This window comes from Emericellopsis cladophorae, assembly GCF_022114955.1.
Source record: "Emericellopsis cladophorae strain MUM 19.33 chromosome Unknown NODE_16_length_390664_cov_118_533041, whole genome shotgun sequence".
In the NCBI taxonomy this organism is placed as follows: domain Eukaryota; kingdom Fungi; phylum Ascomycota; class Sordariomycetes; order Hypocreales; family Bionectriaceae; genus Emericellopsis; species Emericellopsis cladophorae.
The window spans coordinates 219,559-235,520 of NW_026250941.1; the positions used below are offsets into that span (position 1 = coordinate 219,559).

At 56.7% G+C, this 15,962-nt stretch overlaps 5 protein-coding genes across 5 annotated transcripts; all 5 read right to left on the reverse strand.

Annotated features, from left to right (window-relative positions):
• Positions 1–675: 675 nt before the first annotated feature.
• J7T54_003463 (uncharacterized protein) lies at positions 676–3,036 on the reverse strand (the record flags this gene model as incomplete). Its single annotated transcript, XM_051505735.1, has 1 exon — positions 676–3,036. The coding sequence occupies one exon, from the start codon at positions 3,034–3,036 to the stop codon at positions 676–678; it is 2,361 nt and encodes a 786-aa protein (XP_051362900.1).
• A 3,392-nt stretch (positions 3,037–6,428) lies between these two features.
• On the reverse strand, positions 6,429–8,090 carry J7T54_003464 (transporter-like protein; the record flags this gene model as incomplete). The annotated part of the gene is made up of 2 exons (XM_051505737.1): positions 6,429–7,428; positions 7,495–8,090. 2 exons carry the CDS (start codon positions 8,088–8,090, stop codon positions 6,429–6,431), a joined length of 1,596 nt encoding a protein of 531 aa, XP_051362901.1.
• Positions 8,091–9,076: 986 nt separating this feature from the next.
• On the reverse strand, positions 9,077–10,558 carry J7T54_003465 (uncharacterized protein; the record flags this gene model as incomplete). Its single annotated transcript, XM_051505738.1, has 1 exon — positions 9,077–10,558. The coding sequence occupies one exon, from the start codon at positions 10,556–10,558 to the stop codon at positions 9,077–9,079; it is 1,482 nt and encodes a 493-aa protein (XP_051362902.1).
• A 1,052-nt stretch (positions 10,559–11,610) lies between these two features.
• J7T54_003466 (uncharacterized protein) lies at positions 11,611–11,847 on the reverse strand (the record flags this gene model as incomplete). The annotated part of the gene is made up of 1 exon (XM_051505739.1): positions 11,611–11,847. One exon carries the CDS (start codon positions 11,845–11,847, stop codon positions 11,611–11,613), a length of 237 nt encoding a protein of 78 aa, XP_051362903.1.
• Positions 11,848–14,165: 2,318 nt separating this feature from the next.
• Positions 14,166–15,257, reverse strand: J7T54_003467 (alpha/beta-hydrolase; the record flags this gene model as incomplete). The annotated part of the gene is made up of 1 exon (XM_051505740.1): positions 14,166–15,257. One exon carries the CDS (start codon positions 15,255–15,257, stop codon positions 14,166–14,168), a length of 1,092 nt encoding a protein of 363 aa, XP_051362904.1.
• Between the last annotated feature and the right edge of the window lie 705 nt (positions 15,258–15,962).

Here is a 15,962-nt window from a genome sequence, read left to right on the forward strand (position 1 = left end):
GCGCCCCACGCCCACATCAGCTCTGACGCGACGCGCGCTCAAGCCCATCATTCCACGTGTTGCATTATACGGATAGCAAGACACTCATTTCGCATTCGACATTCTAGTATGAATGGACCGCATCTTCATCTCATATCGTCCATTAGATTATGTCTCAGATGCTCTATTCACGTTGTCACACAATCATGGTCGTCCCCGTAATACACACACAGACAGTCTTTCTGCCTCCGTGTCTGACTCTGGCCTCTCCTGCCCATTCGTTCTTCCGCGTTGACTAACCCGTCGCCAACATGATATGTAGTTTAAAAAAAAAAAGTTGTCGAATGTGTAGATGCAGTACCGCCCCACCAAGCAAGCTATGCCAATCCCCGAGCAGAGAGAAAGTAGGCAAGGGGATTTGTAAATGAAAAGAAAATCATAAACAAAACGCCAACCATTTTGCTGTGTACACGGACGTGGTGGATGGGCAAGGACTCAGTCGGTCTCAAAGTGCTGAGCCACTTGCCTCCCCCCTATATAGCGTCCGACATGGGGTAGTAGTTGTTGTGTACGCCAACCCGAAACGCCTGTTCGTTCGTCACCTGCCGTAAAAGCGCGGTCATGTCCACCCGTGGTTGTGTAAATGTTGCAGTGTGACTGAAGAAAAAGAAAAGAAAAACCATACTGCGTGGCCGATCATCGGGGATCCTTGGGGTGCTCGTGCTTGATGGGATGTAAGAGCATGCTGCGGAGGCACAGACGACCACTACTCGACGGGCCTTCTTCCTCCTCCTTGCCACCGCGCTCGCTGCCTTCGTTGTGGCGGCCTCCAAACTTGCCGCGGCCATCCTTCTGCGCATAGCCGAGCCACCTGCGCCAGATCATGCCGGAGAACTCGCTGTTAAAGTACCAGCTCGATCCGGCGTGGTTGTGCTCGTTGGCAATGTCAAACGGACTGCCGTGTCCCGACGTCGAGTGGTCGCGGCCACCGTTGAACGCGGCGTCGGGGGCGGAGCCGATGGGGTCCCAGGCGCGGTCCAGGTAGATGGGGTGTGGCGCATTGGTGGCCTTGAAACCGTGGTGGAAGGCCACACTGGCGGGGAACATCTCTGTGAACATGGTGTGGTGGTGCCTCCAGACCTCCTCGTGCATTGCCATCAAGAGGCGGCGGCTGAGACGAGAGGCCGTGATGATGGAGGCGCGGCGGGGAGGGGGAGTAGACGCATAGCCGGTGGCGTCCAGGCCGAAGAACCACCCGGACTGATCAGTATCAAAGATGGGGTTCATCGTGATCAGATCGGCCGCCTCGCCCACACCGCACATGCTGCGGTCAGAGTGCGCACCGCAGTTCTCCGGCATGACTGATTGACCCTTGGCCTCGAAGCGCAGAGACTTTCGGCCAGGGAACTTCAGAGGGCCAAAGGGCGAAGACAGACCGGAGCGGACAGTGTCCTGCTGCACAATTTTGGAGAACTCTTCCCAGGAGCCGTGGTACGAGGGGATGTAGTAGCGAGCGGCACGCTCCCAGATCAGAGGGCGCGGCTCGGTGGCAGCCCACTTGCCCGCCCGGTCAAACAGCTCGTAGTAGCTGCCGACAACACGCATGTCCATCTCCCAGTTCCAAAAGTGCTCATACTCGGGGTGCTGCATGGCAAAGATCTGGAGAGGGAAGTGGCCGCTGCGGTACACGCCGTGAATGTCACGGCCACTGGGGTTCGAGAAGGTCTCGCCAAACTTGCCAGGGTAGAACAGCCTCATCTGGGGTTCGCTCCACAAGGTGACAATGCCGTGGAACTCGGGGGGCACATTGGCATCGAGGAGGCGCTGGACGGTCACGTCGTCCGACCACACTGGAATGTCCGTGTCCCTGACATGCAGTAGCATGTGAACATCGTACTCGCCGCTGGATTTGAGGGACAGTTCGGTGATGAGCGCGCGGAAGTTGAGGATCTCGTGCTCTGTCCACTTGAAGCCGGTGTAGGAGCGCATGACAAGTGCAGTGCGTCCCATCTTCTTGTCACTCTTCTCGAGCTCACCGGTCTCCGGGTCAATCTGCTTGAAGCGAGCCTGGTTGTCCTCAAGGCAGCGTTCTTGTGCGGCTTGCCAGTTCATGCCCGTGTAGTCGATCTGACCCGTTGTTTGCCAAACGAACTCGTTCCCCTGGCTCTCCGTGTCCTCGCCGACGCCGGATCCACCAGCGCTCTTGGAGTAGCCAAGCCCATATGGGCCGTAGCGTCCAAAGCGGTCAAAGCAGACGTCGTCACGCATGCCGAGGATGTCATACGAGCCCAGGACGGGATCAGGGTAGTTCTGCGGGAGACCGTCGTAGGCGTAGATGGAAGGAGCAGGGATCGTCCTGTTGGAGTCGAGATAGCAGGTAGCCACCTCACCCTCAAACTGGTAGGGTTCGTAAGGTCGGGGCTTGGGGATCTCCGTAGACATGGGAGGAGGCGGCAGAGGAGCCTTGACGTCCACATTGGGGTACTCGGAGATGTGGTCGACCTTTGGCACAATGGTTTTGAGACCGTTGAAGTAACCATCGAGACTAGATGAAAGATTAGCAAACATGCAGGGTTTTACGAGCAAGTGGGTGGGCACGAACTGTTTGAAGCGAAGCCACGGCATCTTCTTCAGGTCATCCTGGTACTGTTTCTTAGCCTCTTTATCCTCGGGACTTAAAGGTTCCCCATCATCGCCGAGATCGCTGTCCGCGTCGTCCTCAGAGACGACGACATTGAGGCCATTAGAGTTTGTGTTGCCCACGCCGGCAGCAGCTGACTTGTCGCCATCACCGGGAGACTTGGCATCGCCCTGATGATGGGTGGCAACATCGTAGAGGCTTACAGGCTTCTTGCTGTACAGGACAATGGACACGAGCAGGATGCTGGCCACTGCCCAAATCAAGACTCGTCGCACAATGTTGCGCGAGAGCACAGAGCGCACGCGCATCTTCATCGAAGGCTTGTCGAACTTTGTACCACTTGTCCCAAAGGGAAGCAGGGGGTCATCGTTTCGGTTCATGGATGCATGAGAGCTCGACCGACTGCTAATTGTCATGGCGGTGATGATGCTGAGAGTGCTGGTGGTCGGAGTGCACCCTCACAAGTGCAGCACGTCCCGCGTAGACAGACGGACGGACGGACGGACGGACGGACGGACGTTGGCTCAAAGTTCGCAGCAGCGAGTGATGGCGTTGAAAAGGGTTTCGCGTCGACGAGCGGGAGGGCCGAGGGATGGAACGAGGGTTGAGGGAGAGACAACAAGACGAGGCTAGGCTGGCTTGGGCGAGCGAATGAACCGCAGCACAGCGCAAGGGAGGAATTGCTAGGGGAGGAGAGGAGGATGAAGAAATTAGGGATGGCGAGCGTAAGGCTGGAGATGGAGAAGGAGGAAGGCCGAAAAGTCCAAGTCGGCGGTTGTGAGCGAGGAAAAAGGAGCGCACGCTGGGCCCAAAGGCGCCAATCTCCGGGTGCAGGTCGCGACAGGGCGTGGCGCAGGAGAGAAATTGACCGGCTAGGGACCAGGCTTTACCACCAACCGCACGTGGGAAGCCAAGTACCAGAGGGTGCCGGTGGGTGCAAATCCTCAGGTAAGTATCTCAAAGGGGCTGACCGTTGGCAACTTGGCGGGGATTTTCTGGCCGCGAACGAGGATGATTATTAGGGGGGTCCTCTTTTCTCGGCGACGACGCGGTTCAGGGGGCGACGGGCGCTGGCCAATCAGCTGATGGTGGCCGTTGACTGAGTTTGGGGGTCCCGCACGCTGCGACAGTATCGACTGGACGTGCTGACTCTGCTGAGAGGCTGAGACCGGAGGCTGCGTGTCTGTCCAGTCGTGTTCGTCCCGTGAAGGTCCAGTCTTTGCTGAAGAACCTGGCTGGGGATAGTAGTCGTCGGCTGCTGACGGTGCTTTCTGGTGGTCTTCTTCTTTTGTTGCAGCCTTGTTCCCAATCCGATTGTCTGGTGAGCCGAGGTGTGTTGTAGTCAAGGCCTTGATCAAAGCAAGGTACTTGTAGGATAAGCCTTGCTGAGGTCTGCTGTTCGATTGTGGGCTGGTGTCCGCCCGGAGGAGGGGCGGGGGCTAGTGAAGGTGACGAGGTATCCGAGATCACCGAACGGCGGGTGTCAATGACCGTATGGAGGCAAACAAGGACGATGCCGAAAGGCAATTAAGAAGTGGTAAGAAGGACGAAATATCAAAGTCGACAAGGCGAGCTACGTATAGTATATGATGGACATCGTGTTAGACTGCTCACTGCCGGACATGGAAAGGAACAGCCTCAAAAGCCAATCCCTTGGCAATGTCGCTGGCTCTGGGCCTCTCGCACTCGATCACGAAGACCGATCACTGATGCCCGCTGAGTGCAGCGGCAGCGGCTCCACCGTGGATCCTAGTGCCTGTCAGCAACGGACAGCAGGTGCCAATCTCGTGTTTGCATCAACTAGGGCGGGAAGGGCGGATTCGTGGCTGCGTGCAGTGACCCGAACCGGGCTCGGCAAAGACCCTTTCGAAAGCGATTCGTGATCACAATCCACGGCATTTCTACTTCTAATCAATAGACACTGGCCTTCTGAATCTCGCTGATATTTTTGATCATGCTGACTGTACCACAACGGTATGAAGTAATGATGCAGGTAACCAGCCGGCGCCTTCCCGAACGTAAAAGTGTTTATGTGCAAAGGGCAGGCGCTACTGGTACACGTTGGCGCTAACAATACGAGCACGAGGGAGAGAGAGAGAATCTTCACCCTACCCTCCCCTTCGCCATTGACTTCTGAGGCATAAACGCAATTTTCCAAGGTCAATCCCATTTTGCCCTTGTCGCCAGAAATAAAACATGGTATCTACTCATCTCTCCGCTACGAGCAATAAGTCGATGAATCGTCTCCCTCAGTTCAAGTTCCCCCCCTAGCGGAGCCCCCTACTGGCGGAGGCCTACGTATCTCACCTCATCTCGTATGCGAGCCGGGTTGGGGTCATCAACGATTGCGCACGCTGCATTATGGCATCCACTCAATCTTATCATTATCAATGTATCAAAGATAGTATTCCTGCTGCACTCTTTGCGCAGCCATTCAAGCTCATTGCCATGCCAGACAAGCAACCACCATAGCCGGCAATATCATTGCTAGTGACGTGCGCCGCCACTGATGGGACACGCGGCCAGCCCCCTCCCCTACCCCTACGTTTGAGCTTGAGTCGAGCCAGATTCATCCACATCCATCATCAACGGGACGGACATGCTTGGAAGAGCTGGCGCGGCAGGCGCCTCGAGACGACGCAAAGGCCGGAAACGGTTCGACGTCATGTGCAGACGGTGTTATCAGCGGCAGCGACCACCTCAAGTCTTCGACATCTTCACCACGTCGATAAGGGTTCGACACTTTCTCACACCCACCACCCATCACCACACCACCATGCCGCCAACTGTCTGCAATCGGCAGCCTGTGCCGTTCGTTGTCTGCGGCTCACACTAGGCTGATTGCAGTAGAATCTATTCTGGCACCCAGCGCAAGCCCCAACACGAGCGAGACATATCACACGCTGCTTGGCAGCTCGGCATACCTAATCAAGCGCACTGCACCCCACAGCCATCCTGGCAGCGAGAAATTGGCACCCAACGGGCCGACAGGAGTTCCTTCGGGGCCAATGGCACCAGTCCCTTATGTACTTGTACGATTCTTCAATGATCAATATAGTCTTGGATCCCCTGTCCTGCACCGGGGGATCACTTGGCGAGTTCGTATCCGATGATAGATTCGTGTGGCAAAATCACCAAGGCAGAGTGGCAGAGACTGACTCTGTTGAGGGGTTCACAGCGTCTCGTCAAGCTCATGAAGAACTAACTCCGTGGTGGACGGGAAGAGACAAGCTTTTTACAGTCTCAGCCGAACTCTTGGAGGCTGGGAGATCGCTGTCTCTCGCTCTCTCGCACGCAACGTTATCGACTAACAGCAAGCAAATTGTGATCGTTGACTGCAGTCAATATCATTGGGATCTAACAGATGCTCTCTGTGCATTCCATACTCAGCTTCGATAGATCGAAACACCTATCGTGATCGGTTAGCGACCGCCTTGCCGGCCGGATCAAGCGCATGCCAGCATGAAGTACCCGCCAACATTCCGGATGGCTGGAAGTCAACATCATGACACCATGTATGAGACATGCGTTCATTTCGTCTGGTCTCTACAGGCACCTCGCTGTTTGTACACTCCTGCTACAACCGTACAGCTGGCCAGACCTTGATCTGAATGATCATGAGTGGCTGATCAGTAATGAGAAACCCCATGAATCAAGCTGTAACCGAAAACATGGCGGTCCGACATCGTGATGGGTCCGCCACGAATGGTTGTATTCCACGTAGTCTCACGGCTACTTGCGCAGTTAACATGACAGCTGCGAAGTCTCGTTGGTGTGGACTCGGCTCTTCTGCTGCCCTTCTTGCTGCTCAGCGCTCAACGTCAACTGAAGGATGTTGTTCCTGGGCACGCGGTGGTTTCTTGGAGACAGCATGCTGACCAACTTCGAGTGTTCGTGTCCAAGAGTCTCCGCGACGGATCGCAAGCATCATGCCACCGGCTGAGACAACCATCAGCCCTGCTGAGATGGTCGAGAACCACCCGACGCCAACGGCTTGGATGATAGGCAAGACCACCGCACTGGCGAGGCACCCTGCGAGATATCGCAAGAAGAAGTTGGCCGCGGCGACGTCTGCTCCTTGGCCCGGCACCACATCAAGGCAGTATGTGTTCAAGGATGGGAAGGCAAAGAGCTGCGCAACGCCTTGCAAGAAGAGCGCAATGACAGGCAAAGGAATACCGCCTTTGGCTTGGTCTACTGACCAGCCATACACAAGGACACAACCCGGTATCACGATGCCTACAAATGGCAGTGCGGAACGGAGACGATCCTCCGGTACACGGGATCCGCGTTTGCGAATCCATCTCTTCACAGTCCAGTCGGCCCAGCGACCACCGCCAAAGGTGCCCAGAAGGTAGCCGCATCCTGGGGCCAGGTAGAACAGACCCGACAGCAGAGGTGTCTCGAGATCGAAGCGAGGATTCAAGACATAGCGTATGGGCGTAAGAAGACTGTACATGTTCCAGACGAGGGCGGAACTGGCACCTGCCACCAGGAGTAAGTTGAGATAGCGATACCAGCGGAGTACACGGAGCGGGTTGATCATGCGAAAGATGGCGTGAATGCGATCTTTCCTCCCGTGGTTTGCAAGAACGTCGATCTTCTTGTGATGGATAGTTTCGGGCACCAGGAAGAAGACGCCAATCAATCCAGTGCCAGCGAGCGCCGTCTGCAGCCAGAAAATGGAGCGCCACGACGAATAGGTTACAATGATGCCACCCAGGAAAGGGCCAAAGGCAGGCCCGATCAGCGTGCCGGACATGAACCAGCCCATGGCGGTCCCCCGCTCCGTGGGACGATATATATCACTGAAACAGTGAGCCAAGCACTTCTCGAGAGCCGGGGAAAGGGAAAGGGGCTCCTTGCCAACTCACCCGATACTGGCGGCCCCAATGAGGATGAATGCCGTACCCTCAAAGGCTGTGATGGCACGAAAGACGAAGAACACCGCGAGGTTCGGTGCGAGTGCGGTGCCAATGCTGAGCGCCAAAAAGGCAACCGCGGTTACGAGGGTGACCAGTCGTCGCCCGAAGACCTGGCTCATAGGACCCCAGACAATGGGCGACAGACCCATGAACACCATGTATGCGGCGTTGCTAATGTTGATGATGGACCCTGTGGTGCCGTATTCTTTGGCGACCTCGGGCGTGGCGGCCAGAACACTTGTGCTCGAGATGGGAGACTGCAGCGCGCAAAAGGACAAGACGGCCACGACGAGAATCTTGCGTCTTCTGCTTAGACGCTCGTAGACCTCGTCACCCGCCTCCCGATACTGGTCCCTGGGGTCACGGGGAGGCGGTTCAAGAGCATCAGGACCAGACACGTGGGAGCCAGAACGGAACAGAGCCTCTTCGCGCGCAGGCTTGATAGTCTCTAGCTGGATCTTATCCGTGTCGTCATTGCTGTCTGGATGACCGGCTGTGTCGCCAGCCGACAATGACCCCGATTGGGGTCCTTTTGATGCGCTCATATTCGTCTGACGCTCGGTCGGTGCTGCTGGACTCGGAGTGTATGGCGGAGTCCGGCTGCTGGACGCATGGGACCGACGGACTAAGTCTAGCCTCCTGGCGTAGAAGAAGAACAGGAAAAGATATAGCTTGGGAGGCTTGCAAAGGTTGACTGACAATCAGTTGCCTCGGAGCAAGATGGCAAGAGCAGCTTGAAGCAACGTCATCCTAAGATACGGATAAGAATCCTGCGCGGCAGGACCGAACCAGGAGATGCCCAAAGTTGTCCGTTCGGGACATGTCCGTCCTATATAGACTTTCAAGGCACCGTCCTGGCCGAGGATCGGGGTCTTCCCGTTCAGTCCCCACACATGGATGGCGGCCTTAGCCGAACTGGGGAGGATGTTGGCTATCTGAATCTCTAGATCCATCGCCCGCTCTAATCCCGACCGGCTCATTTCACGCCGCAGCGCAACAGTACTCCCGATACTTGCTATGCGGCAATAACTGCAAAGTTTGGCAGTGCACAGAATCGTCTCGCAGACGTAGAGGACCATAATGGTATCGTAAGGCTAGTCCAGGACCTGAGTCCACCTCAACAGCCAGAGATCAGATTGCTGCGCAGTCCAGGTGTTCTCGAGGGCTTTTGGTTCTCCAGCCATGGAAGTCCGAGCCCCGTTCGGCGGTCGGTCTTCCCATCGAGCGCTTCAATTACATGGCACCCTTGGTGAATGAATCGTAGTCTGGTATAGATGGACCTTCACTGGATAAGCCATGCTTGACGAGAGACATTGATTACTAGACTGTCCTAGTCAACTACATGCTACACCAACCGACAAGTGTCGTCAAGTGAAATGAACGCCAATGCTTAACGCCGTCAAATGCTAATACTGCATGCTCCCATGGTATCCTCGAAAAAAAATCAAATCCATCCAAAGTCATCCGGCTCTCCATATCCACATGTCCCCCCTGTATACGTCTCCCACAGACCGTTTTCCACAAGAGTACTCTAGCCCAGCAACTTGGCTACACGTTCGCGGATCACGCGTTCCGTAGGCTGCTGGCGCCTTTGCAGCACCACATTCTCGCGTCCTCCAATGGCCACGACGCGAAGCCACTCGGGGGCCACCTCGGCTGCAATCACCTTGAGCGCGCCGGTCGCCTCATCCTTGGAGATGGGCGTCCTCAGCGAGTCCCGGAGGCTGTCGAGCACGGCCTGCATGGTGAAGGCCTGGCGCGGCAGCCCAGCCGGCTTGGAGAGGCTCAGCATGTACAGGGTGGTGGCCACGTCGGGCGCTCGGCTCAGCGCAGCTTGTCGCTCGAGCTCGGCCGCCGAGGGGGGCGCTGGGCCCTGCTCCCTGGCGATCTGCTTGGCCCGCAGACGGTCGAGCAGACTCATCTTTGATCCATCCGCGTTTCGCATGGATGCCAACGTCGCTCTGCTCGCGTCCTCCTGCTGACGCTGGGCTTCGATACCGTTCTTGAGCTCCGCCAAGGCGCGCTGACCCTTGCCGATGGCTGGGTTGCTCATGCCCATAGGGCGATGCGCCACAGCGGCTTGGGGCAAATCCGCGATGGAGAGCGTGCCGAGGGAAATGTCCACGTCGGCCATCTCGTCCGCCGCCCGGTCGGCAGCGATGCGGCGCAGGTTGTCCTTGAATTGCTGGCAGAGCTGGTCCTGGCGGATAGTGGTTGTGTCCTGATCGGGCGCCAGCTCGATGCACACCTGGCCGCGCCCATAGTCGGACACGATGAAGGGTAAGGTCTGCCCGTTTTGCGCACACGCCTGGACGGCGATGCAGCGTCGAATATCCTCCATGGAGACCTGCCGCTTGCCCCATGCTCGGGTGACGTGTGGTGCCAGCGTGTGGAAGTGAATGGGCGAGGCGGTTCCGTTGTGCGCGAACTGCATCAAGATGGTGTTGACAAACGCCTGGTGCAGACTGACGAGGTCAGCGAGGTCGCCAGTGAACTCATTGTCCTTTTTCGGTTTCTTGCCGAAACCGTCAATTTTGGTCTGGATCGTTCTCTTGGTCTGTCGTGACTTGCCGAGGACAGTCGTCTCGGAGGGTTTGTGCGCCGTCTGTGCCCGAGACATGCTCGCTCTGGCCGTCGTCTTGCCCTTCGGAGCTGTCTTTGCCGGTGTCGGCGCCGTGGCGGGGGTAGATGCAGCAGAGACAGGCGCGACCGGCGTCACGAGTGCAGGTTCCTGCGGCCGTCGACAGGCCCGCTTCTTGGGAAGCTGGATCTCAACATCGCCCTCGCTGCTGGTCGTAGTGAGTTGGTGTGGCGCGAGTGTGACTTTGTCGTCAATGTCAATGCAGGAGACCTTGCGTTTCTTGTTCGCAGACGTGGTGGACTCGAGGATCTTCTTCGCCGCCGGCGCGTGCAGCGCGTTGTTCTTGGAGACACGGGTGAACGCGTGCATCGTGGAGGAAGGAGCAGCTGCCGTCTCAGTTGCCGTCCTGATGCGCTTCGCGGGACGAGGCATCTTGTATGTGACGCGGCAGTAGCGAAGGGGGACGCGGGGTGGGCAAATTGAGAGAATTCAGATTTCAGAAGTTCTGTGGCAGGCAAGTAAGTGCAATGCAGCAGAGACAGACACCGTGCGAAAATGAAATAGAACCCGCTTGCTCAGCGTTCAAAACAGAATTCGATGAGAAGGACGAACAGTTGGAAAGTGGCCTGGTTCCCTTGCTTGTAGCTAAGATGTGGAGTGGAGAAAAGACTGGCTGGCTAGGAAACGGGTCTCGATGCCATCAGGAACGCGTCTTGACGCGTCGCGACATTTTCACCTCGGGCGGACCGTGTATAGTGGTGTTTAAGCGGGTCCGGGCCGCGCAGTGCTGGGCTTGGCGCGTCCTTGCGCGCCATCGCCTGGCTCAATTGGCTTTGCGGATTAATGTATTCAGCATTATTTTTGACACGTGCTAAAATGAGCTGTACTGCGGAAGTAAATATGCGTTTGCGAAGCTTGAAGAATCTAATCTAGTCAGCAAAGACTGTTCTCGCGACGACTTCGCTAGTGTCGGCCAGAAGCCTCTTTTCAGGGCAAGCATGCCTGCAAGGTCAGTGCCAGATTCATACAATGCGTATCTGGCTTACACACAGCCAAGAAGCCGTTCATGTCCTTAAACATACGATCCGAGCGAGTCATACACATCTGGCGTCACATCATCGGACTTGGGTGGCACACCAGAGAACGGTGACCATGGGTACGCTTCGAGAAAATATAAGCATCTGCATGTGAACGTGGACGCAGGCATACGGTACTACCGTAGGTAAGTCCGAATCATGCACGTGAGAAAGCGAGTTTCAAAAATTGAGTGTTCGCTCCGTACATGCTTTGGAAAATCCTTGTAAACGACTTTTTTAGAGAGGAAGACAAGGCCACAAACTGGCAACTCCATAACCCAATGTTCTCCTTTCCCAGAATGAATACAAGCCGCTGTCTATATGCCCAGGAAACAACAACAAGAATAGATCACTCAAAACACAGTATCGTACAAGCCCTCGCCAAGGACAGAAGAGTCCAGGCGCAGCTCAGTAGCGCACGCCAGCGGGCCAATGCTCGGCTCGGAAGCCAATGGGACTAGGTGGTGGTGGTGCAGGCACGACATAGTCGCCTTGCTGCGGCGTCGAGGGGCGGCGTGTTGCGGATAGATCAAGCTTGGAAGCGAGGCTGTTGAGTAGCTCCGTCGTGGGCGTGCCGGCGTTGACCAGCGCGTGCTGCTGGGTGGGAGAAATGGGCCGAGGCGCGAGGATCCGAGTAGCATGCATTGTGAGTGTTCTGATGAGGGTCAGTGGTCTGGTCACATGGAACGAGATGATAGCAAAAGGGTTCGAGGCATACCTGTGTGTCCGGTATACTCCGTACTGTACTGGAAGTCAATTAAGGTGTCGGAGGTTGTAGGTAGTATGCACAAGTAGGTATCAAGTGTATGGTTGTGGAGTTGGAGGCGATCTGGGGGAGGAGGCTAGACCGAAGCTCGGGAGAGAGGCGATACCTTATACTTGCCTGGGGTTCGGGCGGGCCGGCAGAGCGGTGTGTCTGCCTGGACGAAAATAAATGATGATAAATGGATTTGCTTCTTGTTTGTGTGTCTATCTGTCGTGTCTCGCGACGGCATCCGACGTCTTGATTCCCCGGGGGCCCGTGGGGGGAAATACTGTGTGCAGGGGAGGGTGTGCGCATAGTGAGGCTCGCTGGAAAGGAGAATCCTGGGGAACATGGAGCTGAGGCTGCCCAGCCGTCCATTCTCACATTGGAATACCTACCAGGTCAGGTCTCACAAACATTTCGGCCAACGCCTTTCCCGCGCCGCTTCGTTGCTTCTTTGTCGGTGGTGACTGGGCATCCTAGGGCCAGGGCATCGACGTGAGGCGTCAAAGGGCAGCTGGCCTTTTGAGGTCGTCGCACGTCCATTCTTCTTCATGCACACAGTGCACCCGCAGAGCCAGTCGTTGATGGATGCGCGCTGCTGTCATCTCAGCTCAGGGGCAGCTCGCCTCGTCTGTCAATGATTATCTTTGTTGTTGGCCGCTACCAGACCTATCACACAAGTCCGTGTCATGTCCCTCGCGACATCAATCACCGAGCAAGCCGTCTGGAGTGACCGCACACCGTTGACCGGTAACCCAGCTTCCGCCCGTCCACATAGCACAGACGTAAGCACCAGTATCCGCATTGTCTCTTGAGTTCCTGGCGCGATCGCACAGCTTGGCTATTGACCGAGATTGCTCCCTTGCTTGCCTGTTTGCCTGGCTCGCTGGCCGCGTTTCTGTCGCGCAAACATTTCATCGCCTGGAACCTCAATCAAGGAGGGTGTGGCTCTATAGGGCATCCTTTGTAGACACGGATTTGGAACGCTCGCTCGCTTCATTTATCATTTATTTGGCCTGCGAAGGGGCCGGGGCAGCGCGGCCCCCTGCCCAGAAGGAATGAAACTGTTCTGGAAACCCGAGGAACTCGACTCACCTGTCTTGCCCAAACAAGGTCGCAGACAGGGCCGAGTTTGAAGCCCAATCGACATGGATCGAGCGTCTTCTCTCGCCTTCCTGTATCCATCCATTTGACACAAGTAGCTGTCCGTCGGCACGATCCTTCCCTTCCCCAATGGGCGGATGGAGCCGTCCATTCCACGAAATTGCAACTGGATCCCAACGGCCGGCGGCCTGAGTCAACGGCACCAGCAGAAAGGTGATTACTGTGAAGCCACCGCGGCGCACACTGACACAAACCATGCACACTCCCCCAGGATCGACGTTCCGACCTTCCCCGGGGCATGCCCAGTCTGGGGTCGGGCACTGTGCGTGTGATGCCGCTGATGCGAGGCGAGGCGAGGCGAACACAACGTGGCTCTCGACTGTCAATGCGCGCGCGGCGTCAGGAATTCCCTTGGGACAGATCGGCATCATGCAAGGTCCGTACTCGCCGAGGCATCCATGTCCAACCCCGAAATCACAGCCCTTGCTCACTATCACAAGAGGGGCCAATGGCACTTGACATCCGTCCGTCCCTAGCATCCTCGGGCCAGCCAGCACCCCTCTGCAGCTCTTGGTCGGCAGCTGGTTTGCTGGTGCCACAAGTACGGATACTCATCAAGTCTTTGGGTCTACACGCTGTTGGGCCGATGCACGGCTGCCGAGACTCGCGTCCCACGTACTCTGTACCGTCCCATGGTAGATCACCCACATGCTCGCACCAAGTGCCTGCGAATCACGGGCCGCTCTGCAGAGTGAGTGAAGCTCTCTTCCGGTAGCTCTGACCACACTTTGTCTGCGGAAAGGGTCTCTTTGCGAGAGCGTCCAGAGGTTCGCTGACGAACCGAGGCTCTTGATCTCGTGGCTGACGACGTGGTACCCCTCGAGTTATCACCGCGACTGGTTGGTTTATTAGATAAGTAAGAGAAATACGATGGCGATCGACTCTTGAGCTCCTGGATCGATCCGAGGAATAAGATTCCCGGTCTCACTTGTGCCGAGGCGGCATGCCGTCACAACACTCAAGCTTTTCCAGCACCTGGGTACCCTCAACCGCAAGACATCGATCAGATTGTCTCTCATGGAATAGTAAGTTCAGACTGAAAGCTGTTTCTTCACTTGTCTACGTATTCACTCCATTCCTCCTCCCCCTCGCTGGCCTCCGCCCCAGTCTCCTCAGCGAGCGCCCAGTTCAGTGCTTCCATCGTGTTGGCATCAAACGCCTTGGACCCGCTGAGAGAGGTCCATCGCCGGAACCCATGGGGCAGTCCGGTGTAGATGTTGACCCTCGCCCTCACGCCCATGTCCCGTAGTCGCGACGCAAAGAGCAGGCCATCGTCACGCAGCGGATCGCCCCCGGCGATGAGAAACCACGTCTTGGGCCACCCCTTGAGCTCGGCCTCGGGAGCCAGCCCCGGATTCAGCACACGGTCCGTGGGGTTGCCGTTCAGAAGCGCATTCATGAGCTTCACGCGCTCGAGAGGGATCACGGGTCGATCCGCGCACTGCACCATGGACGTGACCTCCCGCGACGCAAAGAGGTGGTACGGATAGTTGTCAAAGTGAATCAACCAGGGAATCGACAGCACGAGACCGTTGATTATGGGTCGTGTCCCCTCCGAACGGTTCTGCTCCAGGTGACGAAGAACGACGCCGGCTGCGAGCAGGGCCCCCGCCGAGACACCGATGAGGCCAATGCCCTGTTGCGTGGAGATCTGGAGGCTTTCTCCGTTGGAGCGAATGTACTCAAACGCATCCCATGCATCGTCCGTCTGCGCAGGGTGTGAATGGGTGTTGGTGTGACGATACACAGGGTTCAGCACCACGGCCCCGGTCCCAGCCACCATGTTTGCCATCACAATATCGTCTGTCGTCTCGTCACCAAATAGGAGACCGCCGCCATGGAAGAACAGCAGCGTCTTGTTGCTCGTAGCCCGAGCACCGGCGCGCGGCCTGCACACCCTGATGGGGATCTCGTGAGACCCCTTGCAGGGTATCTTGATCGTCTGGAAAGTGACCTGCTTGTCCAGGCCACTTTCGCTCAGAAGCTGTACCGAGGCCTTGCTTCTCGCTCCATCCACGGCAGCCCGTAGAGAGGAAGCATTGCTTATCTCGTTGCCTTCGAAGCCCTCTCGCAGAGCATCTGGGTTCTCCTCGATTAACCTGGTCCACTCGGGCGTGGCCTCCCCATAATGCGAGAAATCCATCCCCACTCGTTGATTTGCGGGGGTGGCCGGTAGCTACTGGCTGGTGAGAAGAGGATCTGAGGTATCAGTCCGAGCTGGAGTCAAGATTCGTGTGAAACCAGAACGCTACTTTGAGTGATGCAAAGTAGAGTGAAGTAGTACACTTGCGTTGGGGGTTGATGTCTTGAAGCTCTTCTTAACTGTGTAAGCTCATAACCGAGGAAGACTGGTGCGTACCCCACGAAAGCGGCCCGAACATGAATAGATCGTCTATTAAGTACGTAGGTAGCTGGCCGTACATCGGCCCCCCGCTGTCATCGCCTACACGGTGAGACCCGCCGCCGCCGCCGCCGCCTCCTCCTCCTCCTCCTCATTGCGGGCTGGCTGGGCGGGCTCTACTATCCCGAGCATGAGGTTTCTCCGTGCCAATACCGCAAGCGTGGCAACAAGCGCTTGCGCATCGCGCCTCCAGCTTCTGGAGGCCTCATATTGTCAGTCGGACCTGGTCAAACTCATGTAAAGGATCCGGTGGCATGGTCGAAAGGTGGTTTCTGATCTCAATAGTAGATAGACACTTTTGTGTCAAATGCAGTGGACGGCGAGAGCATCGGAGAGTGACGACAAAGGTCTCACGTGATCGAATGCTGCCAATGCCGGTCGACAACCGGAATTCCCATCGCGACGCCGAACGTCCAAAAATCATCAGCAACTAGCGATTCACTACCG